The sequence below is a fragment of the Oncorhynchus clarkii genome, unplaced genomic scaffold (assembly GCF_045791955.1).
Source record: "Oncorhynchus clarkii lewisi isolate Uvic-CL-2024 unplaced genomic scaffold, UVic_Ocla_1.0 unplaced_contig_14082_pilon_pilon, whole genome shotgun sequence".
Taxonomy (NCBI): domain Eukaryota; kingdom Metazoa; phylum Chordata; class Actinopteri; order Salmoniformes; family Salmonidae; genus Oncorhynchus; species Oncorhynchus clarkii.
This window is the reverse complement of record NW_027258121.1, coordinates 84,459-102,500: the sequence shown is the minus strand read 5'-3', so window position 1 is coordinate 102,500 and position 18,042 is coordinate 84,459. Positions and strand designations below refer to the sequence as shown.

The 18,042-nt window shown below is 47.5% G+C and overlaps 1 protein-coding gene across 1 annotated transcript; it reads left to right on the top strand.

Moving 5' to 3' along the window:
- The first annotated feature begins 5,197 nt into the window (after positions 1–5,197).
- LOC139395736 (activating transcription factor 7 interacting protein 2) lies at positions 5,198–17,718 on the top strand. Its single transcript, XM_071143083.1, has 10 exons — positions 5,198–5,321; positions 5,913–6,017; positions 7,387–7,465; positions 8,821–8,952; positions 11,400–11,486; positions 11,837–11,913; positions 13,183–13,258; positions 13,858–14,007; positions 15,531–15,871; positions 17,256–17,718. Exons 2-10 carry the CDS (start codon positions 5,959–5,961, stop codon positions 17,455–17,457), a joined length of 1,203 nt encoding a protein of 400 aa, XP_070999184.1. The 5' UTR covers positions 5,198–5,321; positions 5,913–5,958; the 3' UTR covers positions 17,458–17,718.
- The last annotated feature ends 324 nt before the right edge of the window (positions 17,719–18,042 follow it).

Below are 18,042 nucleotides of genomic sequence, written 5' to 3'. Positions count from 1 at the left end.
AAAATGATTAGACTCGGCACCAACAACAGACTTTACCCCTGGACTTTGGTCTAGAGTCGGTCTCTTCAGCCTTACCCTCTCAAACGACCCCTTCGGTCTGTAGTTAGTCTCTTCTGCCTTACCCCCTCAAACGACCCCTTCGGTCTGTAATTAGTCTCTTCAGCCTTACCCCCTCAAATGACCCCTTTGGTCTGTAGTTAGTCTCTTCAGCCGTACGCCCTCAAACGACCCCTTTGGTCTAGAGTCGGTCTCTTCAGCCTTACCCCCTCAAACGACCCCTTTGGTCTAGAGTCTGTCTCTTCAGCTTTATCCCCTCAAACGACCCCTTTGGTCTAGAGTCGGTCTCTTCAGCCTTACCCCCTCAAACGACCCCTTTGGTCTAGAGTCTGTCTCTTCAGCCTTACCCCCTCAAACGACCCCTTTGGTCTAGAGTCTGTCTCTTCAGCTTTATCCCCTCAAACGACCCCTTTGGTCTAGAGTCTGTCTCTTCAGCTTTATCCCCTCAAACGACCCCTTTGGTCTAGAGTCTGTCTCTTCAGCCTTACCCCCTCAAACGACCCCTTTGGTCTAGAGTCTGTCTCTTCAGCCTTACCCCCTCAAACGACCCCTTTGGTCTAGAGTCTGTCTCTTCAGCCTTACCCCCTCAAACGACCCCTTTGGTCTAGAGTCTGTCTCTTCAGCTTTATCCCCTCAAACGACCCCTTTGGTCTAGAGTCTGTCTCTTCAGCCTTACCCCCTCAAACGACCCCTTTGGTCTAGAGTCTGTCTCTTCAGCCTTACCCCCTCAAACGACCCCTTTGGTCTAGAGTCTGTCTCTTCAGCTTTATCCCCTCAAACGACCCCTTTGGTCTAGAGTCTGTCTCTTCAGCCTTACCCCCTCAAACGACCCCTTTGGTCTAGAGTCTGTCTCTTCAGCCTTACCCCCTCAAACGACCCCTTTGGTCTAGAGTCTGTCTCTTCAGCCTTACCCCCTCAAACGACCCCTTTGGTCTAGAGTCTGTCTCTTCAGCTTTATCCCCTCAAACGACCCCTTTGGTCTAGAGTCTGTCTCTTCAGCCTTACCCCCTCAAACGACCCCTTTGGTCTAGAGTCTGTCTCTTCAGCCTTACCCCCTCAAACGACCCCTTTGGTCTAGAGTCTGTCTCTTCAGCCTTACCCCCTCAAACGACCCCTTTGGTCTAGAGTCTGTCTCTTCAGCCTTACCCCCTCAAACGACCCCTTTGGTCTAGAGTCTGTCTCTTCAGCCTTACCCCCTCAAACGACCCCTTTGGTCTAGAGTCTGTCTCTTCAGCCTTACCCCCTCAAACGACCCCTTTGGTCTAGAGTCTGTCTCTTCAGCCTTACCCCCTCAAACGACCCCTTTGGTCTAGAGTCTGTCTCTTCAGCCTTACCCCCTCAAACGACCCCTTTGGTCTAGAGTCTGTCTCTTCAGCCTTACCCCCTCAAACGACCCCTTTGGTCTAGAGTCTGTCTCTTCAGCTTTATCCCCTCAAACGACCCCTTTGGTCTAGAGTCTGTCTCTTCAGCTTTATCCCCTCAAACGACCCCTTTGGTCTAGAGTCTGTCTCTTCAGCCTTACCCCCTCAAACGACCCCTTTGGTCTAGAGTCTGTCTCTTCAGCCTTACCCCCTCAAACGACCCCTTTGGTCTAGAGTCTGTCTCTTCAGCTTTATCCCCTCAAACGACCCCTTTGGTCTAGAGTCTGTCTCTTCAGCCTTACCCCTCAAACGACCCCTTTGGTCTAGAGTCTGTCTCTTCAGCCTTACCCCCTCAAACGACCCCTTTGGTCTAGAGTCTGTCTCTTCAGCCTTACCCCCTCAAACGACCCCTTTGGTCTAGAGTCTGTCTCTTCAGCCTTACCCCCTCAAACGACCCCTTTGGTCTAGAGTCTGTCTCTTCAGCCTTACCCCCTCAAACGACCCCTTTGGTCTAGAGTCTGTCTCTTCAGCCTTACCCCCTCAAACGACCCCTTTGGTCTAGAGTCTGTCTCTTCAGCCTTACCCCCTCAAACGACCCCTTTGGTCTAGAGTCTGTCTCTTCAGCCTTACCCCCTCAAACGACCCCTTTGGTCTAGAGTCTGTCTCTTCAGCCTTACCCCCTCAAACGACCCCTTTGGTCTAGAGTCTGTCTCTTCAGCTTTATCCCCTCAAACGACCCCTTTGGTCTAGAGTCTGTCTCTTCAGCTTTATCCCCTCAAACGACCCCTTTGGTCTAGAGTCTGTCTCTTCAGCCTTACCCCCTCAAACGACCCCTTTGGTCTAGAGTCTGTCTCTTCAGCTTTACCCCCTCAAACGACCCCTTTGGTCTAGAGTCTGTCTCTTCAGCTTTACCCCCTCAAACGACCCCTTTGGTCTAGAGTCTGTCTCTTCAGCTTTACCCCCTCAAACGACCCCTTTGGTCTAGAGTCTGTCTCTTCAGCTTTACCCCCTCAAACGACCCCTTTGGTCTAGAGTCTGTCTCTTCAGCTTTACCCCCTCAAACGACCCCTTTGGTCTAGAGTCTGTCTCTTCAGCTTTACCCCCTCAAACGACGCCTTTGGTCTAGAGTCTGTCTCTTCAGCTTTACCCCCTCAAACGACCCCTTTGGTCTAGAGTCTGTCTCTTCAGCTTTACCCCCTCAAACGACGCCTTTGGTCTAGAGTCTGTCTCTTCAGCTTTACCCCCTCAAACGACCCCTTTGGTCTAGAGTCTGTCTCTTCAGCTTTACCCCCTCAAACGACGCCTTTGGTCTAGAGTCTGTCTCTTCAGCTTTACCCCCTCAAACGACCCCTTTGGTCTAGAGTCTGTCTCTTCAGCTTTACCCCCTCAAACGACCCCTTTGGTCTAGAGTCTGTCTCTTCAGCCTTACCCCCTCAAACGACCCCTTTGGTCTAGAGTCTGTCTCTTCAGCTTTACCCCCTCAAACGACCCCTTTGGTCTAGAGTCTGTCTCTTCAGCTTTATCCCCTCAAACGACCCCTTTTGGTCTAGAGTCTGTCTCTTCAGCTTTATCCCCTCAAACGACCCCTTTTGGTGTTACTTTCTTTTTTTATATATATTTTTATTTTCTCCCTTTTTATTTTATTTTTTTACAAACAAATATCAACAAACTAAAGAGGAATAGAAACTATTTACATCGTTAGTTGTTACGGTACAGAGTCAATGTGGAGACTATATACAGGGTGTTACGGTACAGAGTCAATGTGGAGACTATATACAGGGTGTTACGGTACAGAGTCAATGTGGAGACTATATACAGGGTGTTATGATACAGAGTCAATGTGGAGCCTATATACAGGGGGTACCGGTACAGAGTCAATGTGGAGGCTATATACAGGGGGTACCAGTACAGAGTCAATGTGGAGGCTATATACAGGGGGTACCGGTACAGAGTCAATGTGGAGGCTATATACAGGGGGTACCAGTACAGAGTCAATGTGGAGGCTATATACAGGGTATTACGGTACAGAGTCAATGTGGAGGCTATATACAGTGGGTTACGGTACAGAGTCAATGTGGAGGCTATATACAGGGTGTTACGGTACAGAGTCAATGTGGAGGCTATATACAGGGTGTTACGGTACAGAGTCAATGTGGAGGCAATATACAGGGTGTTACGGTACAGATTCAATGTGGAGGCTATATACAGGGGGTACCGGTACAGAGTCAATGTGGAGACTATATACAGGGTGTTACGGTACAGAGTCAATGTGGAGGCTATATACAGGGTATTACGTACAGAGTCAGTGTAGAGGCTATATACAGGGGGTACCGTTACAGAGTCAATGTTGAGGCTATATACAGGGGGTACCAGTACAGAGTCAATGTGGAGGCTATATACAGGGTGTTACGGTACAGAGTCAATGTGGAGGCTATACACAGGTGGTACCGGTACAGAGTCAATGTGGAGGTTATATACAGGTTGTTACGGTACAGAGTCAATGTGGAGACTATATACAGGGTATTACGGTACAGAGTCAATGTGGAGGCTATATACAGGGGGTTACGGTACAGAGTCAATGTGGAGGCTATATACAGGGGGTACCGGTACAGAGTCAATGTGGAGGCTATATACAGGGTATTATGGTACAGAGTCAATGTGGAGGCTATATACAGGGTGTTACGGTACAGAGTCAATGTGGAGGCTATATACAGGGTATTACGGTACAGAGTCAATGTGGAGGCTATATACAGGGGGTACCGGTACAGAGTCAATGCGGAGGCTATATACAGGGGGTACCGGTACAGAGTCAATGTCTGGGGGCTATATACAGGGGGAACCGGTACAGAGTCAATGTGGAGACTATATACAGGGGGTACCGGTACAGAGTCAATGTGGAGGCTATATACAGGGGGTACCGGTACAGAGTCAGTGTGGAGGCTATATACAGGGGGTACCGGTACAGAGTCAATGTGGAGGCTATATACATATATACAGGGGGTACCAGTACAGAGTCAATGTGGAGGCTATATACAGGGGGTACTGGTACAGAGTCAATGTGGAGGCTATAAACAGGGTATTACGGTACAGAGTCAATGTCTGGGGGCACAAGTTAAATTGGCAGTTGAATTAAATATCCCACATCTTCCTCAATGTCATCATTTCGGGAAATAAATAATTATATCAAAACCATTAAAATTGTACAACCTGTCCTGTTTTCTTCGTAAACAAAGTGTTGTACGTCAATCCCCCCCCAAAATTATCCTATAAATAAAACAACAAACTAATGACAAATGGTTCGATACCTTCTCCATTCCACAGAAATCACAATTATCTCATTTATCACAATTATATTCAGCTTGAATCTTTCCAAAACATGTTTTACAGGACAAACTCCATGTCACATTTTAAATTAAACTTCCTTTACCTTGTTACAGATACAATATCTTTTAGCCATTTTCCACGCTTTCCCCCATTGTAATATCCCCATAGATATTCGACCACAAAAAAATGGTGTATATATCACTCAAAAAAATATTCCTAATCTGTTTATTACTACGTGTATCGTTGAGGAATGTTAATATATTGTCAAATGAATATATTTTGTCATATAAATAAATCTATGTGACTTTTACATCAAGCACAGAGAAATGAATGAATGGTCTCAAACCCCACCAAGTCACGCCAGATGTTTGAAGAGTTCTCGCGATATTCTTCGAGATTTACTTATGGAGTTTAGTTTCCGGTAACCCAGGAATTGGTGCTCTCTTTTTTTCCCTCCGATTCGGCAGATGCTAACGGAGCTACTTTACGAGAAGGAACCCCTTCCTTTCGCAGAGTAAAAAACATTGAAAAACTTAAAATCTTCTGCTTCATTTAAAAGAAGAAGAAGATCGAAACCAGGTTAGTTTTCACGTTTTCTAATCTGGAATTGATTTTTCTCTTAATTCATTGGACATGTTGGAGCGATTGGTGAAATGCTTTAGTGCCGTAGCTTATTAACGTTAGGATTTTAACGTTATCTAGGTAACTACAACGTTATTTTTTTTTCCTGCATCCCGATTGCAAGGAAATGTTAGTGAGCTATAGACCGAGGGTGGATTTTTGTGCAAATGTGCATATTTTTTGTTGTATCTTAAACCAGAATTGTGTTGGTGTAACCGGTGTGAAATGTCTCTTGAGATCTTAAAATAGTTGTATCCACCGTGTACGGTAAGGGCCACGGTATTTGTGGAGCGATAGGTAACGGTACTTCGAGTGTGACTGGTTCGAGTCCAATTTGCAAATGTTATTAGCTTGCCAACTAGGAAATACAATTGATAGTTATTAGTCCAAGGGCCACCCATTCAAAAAAAACAAAAAGTGTTGTTCCTTGACCCTAGAAACGAAACTGCAAAATGTCAACAACATAGCTTTAGATCATGTTTATGAACATAAACACTTTAAAAACGTGTAAAGGTTTCGGGTTTCTTTTAAATGTCTCTGTCTTGCCAGAGTTGCCTTATTGTTCGCCGCCGTTGGACTCTGGAGCAGTGGAAGCATGTCCTCTGGAGATATAAATCACGCTTCTCCATCTGGCAGTCTGACAGACAAATCTGGGTTTGTATAGTGCCAACTGTAAAGTTTGGTGGAGGAGGAATAATGGTCTGGGGCTGTTTTTTTTCATGGTTCGGGCTCCTTTAGTTCCACTGAAGGAGAAATCTTAATAACATACATTGACATTCTAGATGATTCCGTCCTTCCAACTTTGTGGCACACAGTTTGGGGAAGTCCCTATCCTGTTTTCAGCGTAACAATCTATCAGATGTATTTATAAAGCCCCTTTTTTTTACATCAGCAGATGTCTTCAAAGTGCTGTACAGAAACCCAGCCTACCCCCCCCCCCCCCCCTCCCCCTGTACAGAAACCCATCCTCAAACCCCAAACAATGCCCCCCCCTCTTGCACAAAGCCAGGTACATACAACAAAAAACATGTTTTTTTTTCGAGATTGGTGTGGAAGAACTTGACTTGGCCTGCACATGCACTATGATTTTGAATGGTATGGTATGAATGGTATGGTATGGTATATATTTTTAAACGTTTTGAATGTTAACATTCATGAAAATATGTACTTAATGACGTTGGCACTTACAGTTTTGTTTCCTGTGTCACAGAAGGCCTTTTCTGAAGCCTTGTTTTGGTGGTTGGCCTTGGACAACATGTAGGGGTTGTTCATTTGATATGAGTCACTCTCTGACCCCTTTTGCTTTGAACAAAACTTTACAGATATATAGAGAGAGAGAGAAGTGGTCAGAAAGTGAGACAGCCATGTTTTCATTCAGGAGATATGGGTTCCCATCCTACCATGAGACAGACATGTTTTAATTCAGGAGATATGGGTTCCCATCCTACTATGAGACGGCCATGTTTTCATTCAGGAGATATGGGTTCCCATCCTACTATGAGACGGCCATGTTTTCATTCAGGAGATATGGGTTCCCATCCTACCATGAGATGGCCATGTTTTCATTCAGGAGATATGGGTTCCCATCCTACCATGAGACGGCCATGTTTTCACTCAGGAGATATTGGTTCCCATCCTACCATGAGACAGCCATGTTTTCATTCAGGAGATATGGGTTCCCATCCCCCATCCTACCATGAGACAGCCATGTTTTCATTCAGGAGATATGGGTTCCCATCCTACCATGAGACAGACATGTTTTCATTCAGGAGATATGGGTTCCCATCCCCCATCCTACCATGAGACAGCCATGTTTTCATTCAGGGGATATGGGTTCCCATCCTACCATGAGACGGCCATGTTTTCATTCAGGAGATATTGGTTCCCATCCTACCATGAGACGGGGTCTGGTCTATATGTTTTCATATAGTTACATATTTCATATATAGTAATTAACCATCCAGAACTGTAACTAACTGTTGGTTTAGTGTCGTATGAACCATTCTGTCTTCATTCTTACCAGGATGAGGAAGAGGACCAGAGAGCATGAAGCTGGGTCACCTGACTCTGACCAGCCAACAAAGATGTTCTCCAAGTGTGAGGTAAGCAGTCTGGTTATACTCAATTGGCATGACTCTTAATTGGCTTTCTGTTGTGGAATGGTACGTTGTGTCCTGCTGAACACAGCCTTGTGGTGTGTCCTGGTATAGGGTCTGGTGTGTCCTGGTACAGGGTCTGGTGTGTCCTGGTACAGGGTCTGGTGTGTCCTGGTACAGGGTCTGGTGTGTCCTGGTACAGGGTCTGGTGTGTCCTGGTACAGGGTCTGGTGTGTCCTGGTACAGGGTCTGGTCTGGTGTGTCCTGGTACAGGGTCTGGTGTGTTCTGGTACAGAGTCTGGTGTGTTCTAGTACAGGGTCTGGTGTGTCCTGGTACAGGGTCTGGTGGGTCCTGGTACAGGGTCTGGTGTGTCCTGGTACAGGGTCTGGTGTGTCCTGGTACAGGGTCTGGTGTGTCCTGGTACAGGGTCTGGTCTGGTGGGTCCTGGTACAGGGTCTGGTGTGTCCTGGTACAGGGTCTGGTGGGTCCTGGTACAGGGTCTGGTGGGTCCTGGTACAGGGTCTGGTCTGGTGTGTCCTGGTACAGGGTCTGGTGGGTCCTGGCACAGGGTCTGGTGGGTCCTGGCACAGGGTCTGGTGGGTCCTGGTACAGGGTCTGGTGGGTCCTGGTACAGGGTCTGGTGGGTCCTGGTACAGGGTCTGGTGGGTCCTGGTACAGGGTCTGGTGTGTCCTGGTACAGGGTCGGGTGTGTCCTGGTAAAGGGTCTGGTGTGTCCTGGTACAGGGTCTGGTGTGTCCTGGTACAGGGTCTGGTGTGTCCTGGTACAGGGTCTGGTGTGTTCTGGTACAGGATCTGGTGTGTTCTGGTACAGGGTCTGGTGTGTTCTGGTACAGGGTCTGGTCTGGTGTGTTCTGGTACAGGGTCTGGTGCATTCTGGTACAGGGTCTGGTGCGTTCTGGTACAGGGTCTGGTGTGTTCTGGTACAGGGTCTGGGGTGTTCTGGTACAGGGTCTGGTGTGCCCTGGTACAGGTGTGTGTGTGTAGTAACCAGGTGTTTGTGTAGTAACCAGGGGTGTGTGTAGTAACCAGGTGGTAACCAGGTGTGTGTGTCATCCCCAGGTCCAGGGTCTGGTGTGTGTGTAGTAACCAGGTGTGTGTGTAGTAACTAGGGGTGTGTGTAGTAACCAGGTGGTAACCAGGTGTGTGTGTCATAACCAGGTGTGTGTTCTCCCCAGGTCCAGGGTCTGGTGTGTGTGTGTGTGTAGTAACCAGGTGTGTGTAGTAACCAGGTGGTAACCAGGTGTGTGTAGTAACCAGGTGTGTGTTCTCCCCAGGTCCAGGGTCGGGTGTGTGTGTAGTAACCAAGGGTGTGTAGTAACCAGGTGTGTGTTCTCCACAGGTCCAGGGTCTGCTCCAGCAGGAAGTGCATAGTGCCATGAAACAGTCTGAATCCAAGATGGAGGCGCTACTAGAGAGAGTTCAGCTACTGGAATGTGAACCTAAATACGACCTGGTCATACGCAGACTGGAGGTAGGGAGGAGGGGTCCTGACTGGAGGGGGGGGTCCAGACTGGGGGTAGGGAGGAGGGGTCCTGACTGGAGGGGGGGTCCAGACTGGGGGTAGGGAGGAGGGGTCCTGACTGGAGGGGGGGTCCAGACTGGGGGTAGGGAGGAGGGGTCCTGACTGGAGGGGGGGTCCAGACTGGGGGTAGGGAGGAGGGGTCCTGACTGGAGGGGGGGGTCCAGACTGGGGGTAGGGAGGAGGGGTCCTGACTGGAGGGGGGGGTCCAGACTGGGGGTAGGGAGGAGGGGTCCTGACTGGAGGGGGGGTCCAGACTGGGGGTAGGGAGGAGGGGTCCTGACTGGAGGGGGGGTCCAGACTGGGGGTAGGGAGGAGGGGTCCTGACTGGAGGGGGGGGGTCCAGACTGGGGGTAGGGAGGAGGGGTCCTGACTGGAGGTAGGGGGGGGGGGGTCCAGACTGGAGGTAGGGAGGAGGGGTCCTGACTGGAGGTAGGGGGGGGGGGTCCAGACTGGAGCAGGGTAGGGGGGAGGGGAGGGGGGTCCAGACTGGAGCAGGGTAGGGGGGGGGGGGATACCCCTGTGTTTCTCTAGTTAGAGGGGGAATAACCCTGTGTTTCTCTAGTTAGAGGGGGAATAACCCTGTGTTTCTCTAGTTAGAGGGGGAATAACCCTGTGTTTCTCTAGTTAGAGGGGGAATAACCCTGTGTTCCTCTAGTTAGAGGGGGAATAACCCTGTGTTTCTCTAGTTAGAGGGGGAATAACCCTGTGTTCCTCTAGTTAGAGGGGGAATAACCCTGTGTTTCTCTAGTTAGAGGGGGAATAACCCTGTGTTTCTCTAGTTAGAGGGGGAATAACCCTCCTCTCTCTAGTTAGAGGGGGAATAACCCTGTGTTTCTCTAGTTAGAGGGGGAATAACCCTGTGTTTCTCTAGTTAGAGGGGGAATAAACCTGTGTTTCTCTAGTTAGAGGGGGAATAACCCTGTGTTTCTCTAGTTAGAGGGGGAATAACCCTCCTCTCTCTAGTTAGAGGGGGAATAACCCTGTGTTTCTCTAGTTAGAGGGGGAATAACCCTCCTCTCTCTAGTTAGAGGGGGAATAACCCTGTGTTTCTCTAGTTAGAGGGGGAATAACCCTGTGTTTCTCTAGTTAGAGGGGGAATAACCCTGTGTTTCTCTAGTTAGAGGGGGAATAACCCTCCTCTCTCTAGTTAGAGTGGGAATAACCCTCCTCTCTCTAGTTAGAGGGGGAATAACCCTGTGTTCCTCTAGTTAGAGGGGAATAACCCTGTGTTTCTCTAGTTAGAGGGGGAATAACCCTGTGTTTCTCTAGTTAGAGGGGGAATAACCCTGTGTTTCTCTAGTTAGAGGGGGATAACCCTGTGTTTCTCTAGTTAGAGGGGGAATAACCCTCCTCTCTCTAGTTAGAGGGGGAATAACCCTGTGTTTCTCTAGTTAGAGGGGAAATAACCCTGTGTTTCTCTAGTTAGAGGGGGAATAACCCTGTGTTTCTCTAGTTAGAGGGGGAATAACCCTCCTCTCTCTAGTTAGAGGGGGAATAACCCTGTGTTTCTCTAGTTAGAGGGGGAATAACCCTGTGTTTCTCTAGTTAGAGGGGGAATAACCCCGTGTTTCTCTAGTTAGAGGGGGAATATCCCTGTGTTTCACTAGTTAGAGGGGGAATAACCCTGTGTTTCTCTAGTTAGAGGGGGAATAACCCTGTTTCTCTAGTTAGAGGGGGAATATCCCTGTGTTTCTCTAGTTAGAGGGGGAATATCCCTCCTCTCTATAGTTAAGGGGGAATAACCCTGTTTCTCTAGTTAGAGGGGGAATAACCCTGTGTTTCTCTAGTTAGAGGGGGAATAACCCTGTGTTTCTCTAGTTAGAGGGGGAATAACCCTGTGTTTCTCTAGTTAGAGGGGGAATAACCCTGTGTTTCTCTAGTTAGAGGGGGAATAACCCTGTGTTTCTCTAGTTAGAGGGGGAATAACCCTGTGTTCCTCTAGTTAGAGGGGGAATAACCCTCCTCTCTCTAGTTAGAGGGGGAATAACCCTCCTCTCTCTAGTTAGAGGGGAATAACCCTGTGTTTCTCTAGTTAGAGGGGGAATATCCCTGTGTTTCTCTAGTTAGAGGGGGAATAACCCTCCTCTCTCTAGTTAGAGGGGAATAACCCTGTGTTTCTCTAGTTAGAGGGGGAATAACCCTCCTCTCTCTAGTTAGAGGGGGAATAACCCTGTGTTTCTCTAGTTAGAGGGGGAATATCCCTGTGTTTCTCTAGTTAGAGGGGGAATAACCCTCCTCTCTCTAGTTAGAGGGGAATAACCCTGTGTTTCTCTAGTTAGAGGGGAATAACCCTGTGTTTCTCTAGTTAGAGGGGGAATAACCCTCCTCTCTCTAGTTAGAGGGGGAATAACCCTGTGTTCCTCTAGTTAGAGGGGGAATAACCCTGTGTTTCTCAGGCTCACATCAAGAAGGTGAAGAGGAGGGGGGATGCTGCCATCTCTTATGTCAGGATGCTACGAGCTCCTGGAGTTAAACGCAATCAGGTAGATACACACACACTCCTCTCTTCTCTCTCTCTCTCTCTCTCTCTCTCTCTCTCCCCCTCTCTCCCTTTCTCTCTGTCTCTCTCTCCCGCTCTGCTCTCCCTGTCCTTTCTCTCTCTGTCTTCTCTCTGTCATTTCTCTCTCTGTCTTCTCTCTGTCCTTTCTCTCTCTGTCTCTCTCTCTTTCTCTCTCTCTCTCTGTCCTCTCTCTCTCTGTCTCTCTCTCTTTGTCCTCACTCTCCTCCCTCTGACAACACTGTAGAGACACGCGGTCGTGGTCACACACCGTTGTTTATACGTTACATGGTGGTAATGCGTCTCTGTGAAAGATAATGAAGTGTGTTTCTCCAGAGGAGGCTGGGTTCTGGTCTTGTGGACCTGACTGAGACTGAGACTGGGAGAGGACTGAGCACTGTGGACATCAGCAGGTAGACACACACACACACACACACGTCTCACACACATACACACACACACACACACACGCCACACACGTCTCACACACACACTCACTCCACAGCACACACACACACACACACACACGTCTCACACACATACACACACACACACACGACACACACACACACACACACGCCACACACGTCTCACACACACACTCACTCCACAGCACACACACACGCTACACACACACACACACACACAAACACACACACTCCACAGCACACACAGTAGGCCAGGGTAAAATGACATTTCCTTTTCACCCCTGGCTCTGACAGGAAGTGGCGTTTCCCATCTATGAATCTACATATATTCAATATATATATATCAGGACATACAGTGTGTATTTATAGTATATATCAGGACATACAGTGTGTATTTATAGTATATATCAGGACATACAGTATGTATATATCAGGATATATAGTGTGTATTTATAGTATATATCAGGACATACAGTGTGTATTTATAGTATATATCAGGACATACAGTATGTATATATCAGGATATATAGTGTGTTTTTATAGTATATATCAGGACATACAGTGTACAGTGTGTATTTATAGTATATATAGCTCATGACATATAGTATGTATTTATAGTATATATCAGGACGTACAGTGTGTATTTATAGTATATATAGCTCATGACATATAGTATGTATTTATAGTGTATATCAGGACATACAGTGTACAGTGTGTATTTATAGTATATATAGCTCATGACATATAGTATGTATTTATAGTGTATATCAGGACATACAGTGTATTTATATATATATCAGGACATACAATGTGTATTTATAGTATATATATATATATAGCTCAGGATGTATAGTATGTGTGTGTATATATATCTCTATATCAGGACAGACAGTGTGTGTTTATAGTATATAAATATAATCAGGACATACAGTATGTGTTTGTAGTATACGGGTCTATAAGTTCGGGAGCCAGTCAGTATTTACTGCGGCGGCCATCTTGTTAGAGCCGTTGATGATAATCCACCATTTCAGTAATGTTATTGCGTTAAGATATAAAGGGTCGTGGGTACATTCAATATAACTCTACCATAAGCCGCCTCCAAAGATGTTTGGGGGGAGAATTTGTTCGTCCATGAAACCAGCACTTTACATGTTGTGTTTTAATGTTTAATAATGTTCAGTGTTTAATAATATCTATACATGTATACACACATCTATATCTATCTATATCTATATATCTATAATCCATGCTCAGGTCAGACTCTGATGAGGACGACTCAGCTGAGAAGCAGAGGAAGAGGAAGGTTGTCGATGGTTTCTGGCAGAAAATGGTAACGTGCACATCTACACACACACACCTACACACACACACCTACACACACACACACACACACACACACACACACACACACACACACACACACACACACACACACACACACACACACACACACACACACACACAGAGAGAGACACACACACACCTACACACCTACACACACACACACCTACACACACACACCTACACACACCTACACACACACACACACACACACAGACACACACACAGACACACACACACACAGAGAGAGACACACACACCTACACACACACACACACCTACACACACACACCTACACACACACACACACACACACACACCTAGACACACACACACACACCTAGACACACACACACACACACACCTAGACACACACACACACCTAGACACACACACCGACACACACACACCTACACACTCACCTACACACACACACACACACCTACACCCTACACACACACCTACACACACACACACCACTACACACACACCCCCATCTCATACACTGCTACTGATTCTGATACTTCTGAGACTCTGATAGGTTCTGATACTAACAGCTTGTCTGTGATTGGTTGTTTGTCTCTCTAGATGTCCAATAAAAAATCCCCAGACAGGAAGAGAGAAAAAGAGAGGAATGGAAAGAAACACAACATCCCGCTTCCTCCTACCACTCCTCCTCTTCCTCCGACCACTCCTCCTCCTCCTCGTTCTCCTCTTCCTCCCGTTCTCTCTCCTCAAGTACCGGTAGGTTTCTGCTACACTCTGACCTCTTCCTCCTACCTCCCCTCGTCTTCCTCCTACCTCTCCTCCTCCATCTCGTTCTCCTCTTCCTCTCTCCTCAAGTACCGGTAGGTTCCTACTACACTCTGACCTCTTCCTCCTACCTCCCCTCGTCTTCCTCCTACCTCTCCTCCTCCATCTCGTTCTCCTCGTCCTCCTACCTCTCCTCCTCGATCTCGTTCTCCTCTTCCTCTCTCCTCAAGTACCGGTAGGTTCCTACTACACTCTGACCTCTGCATTATAAAGGAGTTATTAGTAGGTATTGGTGGTTATTAGTGGTTATTAGTGGTTATTAGTAGTTATTAGTAGTTATTGGTAGTTGTTCGTGGTTATTAGTAGTTTGTAGTTATTAGTAGTTTGTAGTTATTTGTGGTTATTAGTAGTTTGTAGTTATTAGTAGTTGTTTGTAGTTATTAGTGGTTGTTAGTAGTTATTAGTGGTTGTTAGTAGCTATTAGTAGTTTGTAGTTATTAGTAGTTATTAGTAGTTTGTAGTAATTAGTGGTTATTAGTAGTTATGAGTAGTTGTTTGTAGTTTGTGGTTATTAGTAGTTTGTAGTTATTTATGGTTATTAGTAGTTTGTAGTTATTAGTGGTTGTTAGTAGTTTGTAGTTATTAGTAGTTTGTAGTTATTAGTAGTTATTAGTAGTTTGTAGTTATTAGTAGTTTGTAGTTATTAGTAGTTATTAGTAGTTTGTAGTTATTAGTAGTTTGTAGTTATTAGTAGTTTGTAGTTATTAGTAGTTTGTAGTTATTAGTAGTTATTAGTAATTAGTAGTTTGTAGTTATTAGTAGTTATTAGTAGTTTGTGGTTATTAGTAGTTATTAGTAGTTTGTAGTTATTAGTAGTTTGTAGTTATTAGTAGTTATTAGTAGTTTGTAGTTATTAGTAGTTATTAGTAGTTTGTAGTTATTAGTAGTTATTAGTAGTTTGTAGTTATTAGTAGTTATTAGTAGTTTGTAGTTATTAGTAGTTATTAGTAGTTTGTAGTTATTAGTAGTAATTAGTAGTTTGTAGTTATTAGTAGTTTGTGGTTATTAGTAGTTATTAGTAGTTTGTAGTTATTAGTAGTTTGTAGTTATTAGTAGTTATTAGTAGTTTGTGGTTATTAGTAGTTATTAGTAGTTTGTAGTTATTAGTAGTTATTAGTAGTTTGTAGTTATTAGTAGTTTGTAGTTATTAGTAGTTATTAGTAGTTATTAGTGGTTATTAGTAGTTATTAGTAGTTATTAGTAGTTTGTAGTTATTAGTAGTTTGTAGTTATTAGTAGTTTGTAGTTATTAGTAGTTATTAGTAGTTTGTAGTTATTAGTAGTTATTAGTAGTTTGTAGTTATTAGTAGTTATTAGTAGTTTGTAGTTATTAGTAGTTATTATCCAGCAACATTATAATAATAATTATTCTGAAAGTCGTTATTTTCTTGTCTTCCTCTCTCAGTAACTGTCAAGCCATGTAACCTCTCCCTTCCCTTGTGTGTGTAGAAGGTCGAGGCGTCTGTCGTACCGGTGACCGGACCGCCAGCCACATCGCCAGTTAAAATGGAGGGCACGGTGAAGATGGAAAACACCGTTAAGACCGAGGAGTCCCCGTGTCCTCTAGTCGCTATTCGTCTTCCTCCGTCTCAGAGTGAGCTGCTGTCCCATCTCCCTCCTCTCCCCCCGACCCCTTTCCCTTCCTCCCTCCCCCTCGAGGCGGCCTCCTACTCCATCCCCCAGAAGCCCCTTGTACACCTGGCCCGTATCCGAAACCCTGCCCCGTGTCTGGTCATCCACTGGAGGGTCACTGAGGAAGACGCTGCGGCGCCCGACATGGACAGTTACAGGTACAGACACACGGAGCGACCCGGCTCTAGTTACAGACACACGGAGCGACCCGGCTCTAGTTACAGACACACGGAGCGACCCGGCTCTAGTTACAGACACACGGAGCGACCCGGCTCTAGTTACAGACACACGGAGCGACCCGGCTCTAGTTACAGACACACGGAGCGACCCGGCTCTAGTTACAGACACACGGAGCGACCCGGCTCTAGTTACAGACACACGGAGCGACCCGGCTCTAGTTACAGACACACGGAGCGACCCGGCTCTAGTTACAGACACACGGAGCGACCCGGCTCTAGTTACAGACACACGGAGCGACCCGGCTCTAGTTACAGACACACGGAGCGACCCGGCTCTAGTTACAGACACACGGAGCGACCCGGCTCTAGTTACAGACACACGGAGCGACCCGGCTCTAGTTACAGACACACGGAGCGACCCGGCTCTAGTTACAGGTACAGACACACGGAGCGACCCGGCTCTAGCCGTCAATGAAAGTGAATGGGATGTGTGCAATTTGTCAAACTTCCAAATCAACTGATCAAATCCCTCTCCCTCTCTCTCCTCCCTCTCTCTCCTCCCTCTCCTCCCTCTCTCTCTTCCTTCTCCCCCCTACCTCTCTTCCCTCTCCCCCTACCTCTCTTCCCTCTACCCCCTCCCTCTCTCTCCTCCCTCTACCCCTCCCTCTCTCTCTTCCCTCTCTCTCTTCCCTCTCCCCCTCCCTCTCTCCTACCTCTACCCCTCCCTCTCTCCTCACTCTTCCCCTCCCTCTACCCCTCCCTCTCTCTCCTTCCTCTACCCCTCCCTCTCTCTCCTCCCTCTACCCCTCCCTCTCTCTCCTCCCTCTACCCCTCTCTCTCTCTTCCCTCTCCCCCTCCCTTCCCTCTCCCCCCTCCCTCTCTCTCTTCCCTCTCCCCCCTCCCTCTCTCCTACCTCTACCCCTCCCTCTCTCCTCACTCTACCCCTCCCTCTCTCTCTCTCTTCCCTCTCCCCCCTACCTCTCTTCCCTCTCCCCCCTACCTCTCTTCCCTCTCCCCCCTACCTCTCTTCCCTCTACCCCCTACTTCTCTTCCCTCTACCCCTCCCTCTCTTCCCTCTACCCCTCCCTCTCTTCCCTCTACCCCTCCCTCTCTTCCCTCTACCCCTCCCTCTCTTCCCTCTACCCCTCCCTCTCTTCCCTCTACCCCTCCCTCTCTTCCCTCTACCCCTCCCTCTCCCCTCCCTCTCTTCCCTCCCTCTCCCCACTCCCTCTCTTCCCTCCCTCTCCCCCCTCCCTCTCTTCCCTCCCTCTCCCCCCTCCCTCTCCCCCCTCCCTCTCTTCCCTCCCTCTCTCCCCTCCCTCTACCCTTCCCTATCCCCCCTCCCTCTCTCTCCTCCCTCCAGTATCTACATCGCTCAGGAGAGTCATAGCAGCAGCGTCTCCCCGTCCTGGAGGAATGTGGGTGTGGTCAAGGCCCTGGCCCTGCCCATGGCTGTCACGGTAACCAAGTACCAATCGGGTACCACCTACGTCATCGTGGTGGGCAAGGACCGGTATGGTCGCTACGGACCGTACAGCGACGTACAGACTGTCCTCCTGGCATAGAGACGTGGCGGGGAGTTCTGGTCGTCTAGATTGAAGGCCACTCCCCCCCCCCCTCCCTCCATCCCTCCCTCCCTCCAGAGGTGAGAGTTGAAAGGTCACTGAGATCTAGTGACTTGCTAGACTCCGGGAATTCTCTGTGCTACCATCCAAAGAGGAACAGAAGGAGGGAATAAAAAAGATTTTTTGTTGTTGTTGTGTGTTTTCAATAGCATTACCGATCTGATGAAAGATACTCAGCGACGCATGTCCCAACTCATTCCACGGAGGGGGGGGGGGGGGTCTGTGGGGGTGGGGGGGCTGGCTGAGCGTCTGTGGGGGGGGGCTGGCTGAGCATCTGTGGGGGGGGGGGTCACTCCACCCTTGTACTTGATTTGATGAATTTAAGATCACTAATTAGTGAGGAACTAACCTGAACGTAGACATAGTGAACGACATAGAGACTTCACCTAGCTAACCTGAAATATTAGGCTGACGAGGACGACAGGGTTTAAAGCAGGCAGGAAAGGTAGACTGGGTGGGGATTCGTCCTTCGTCACCGCGGTAACCAACCTGGTGTCGGTCCGTTTTACACATGTTTAATCTCTG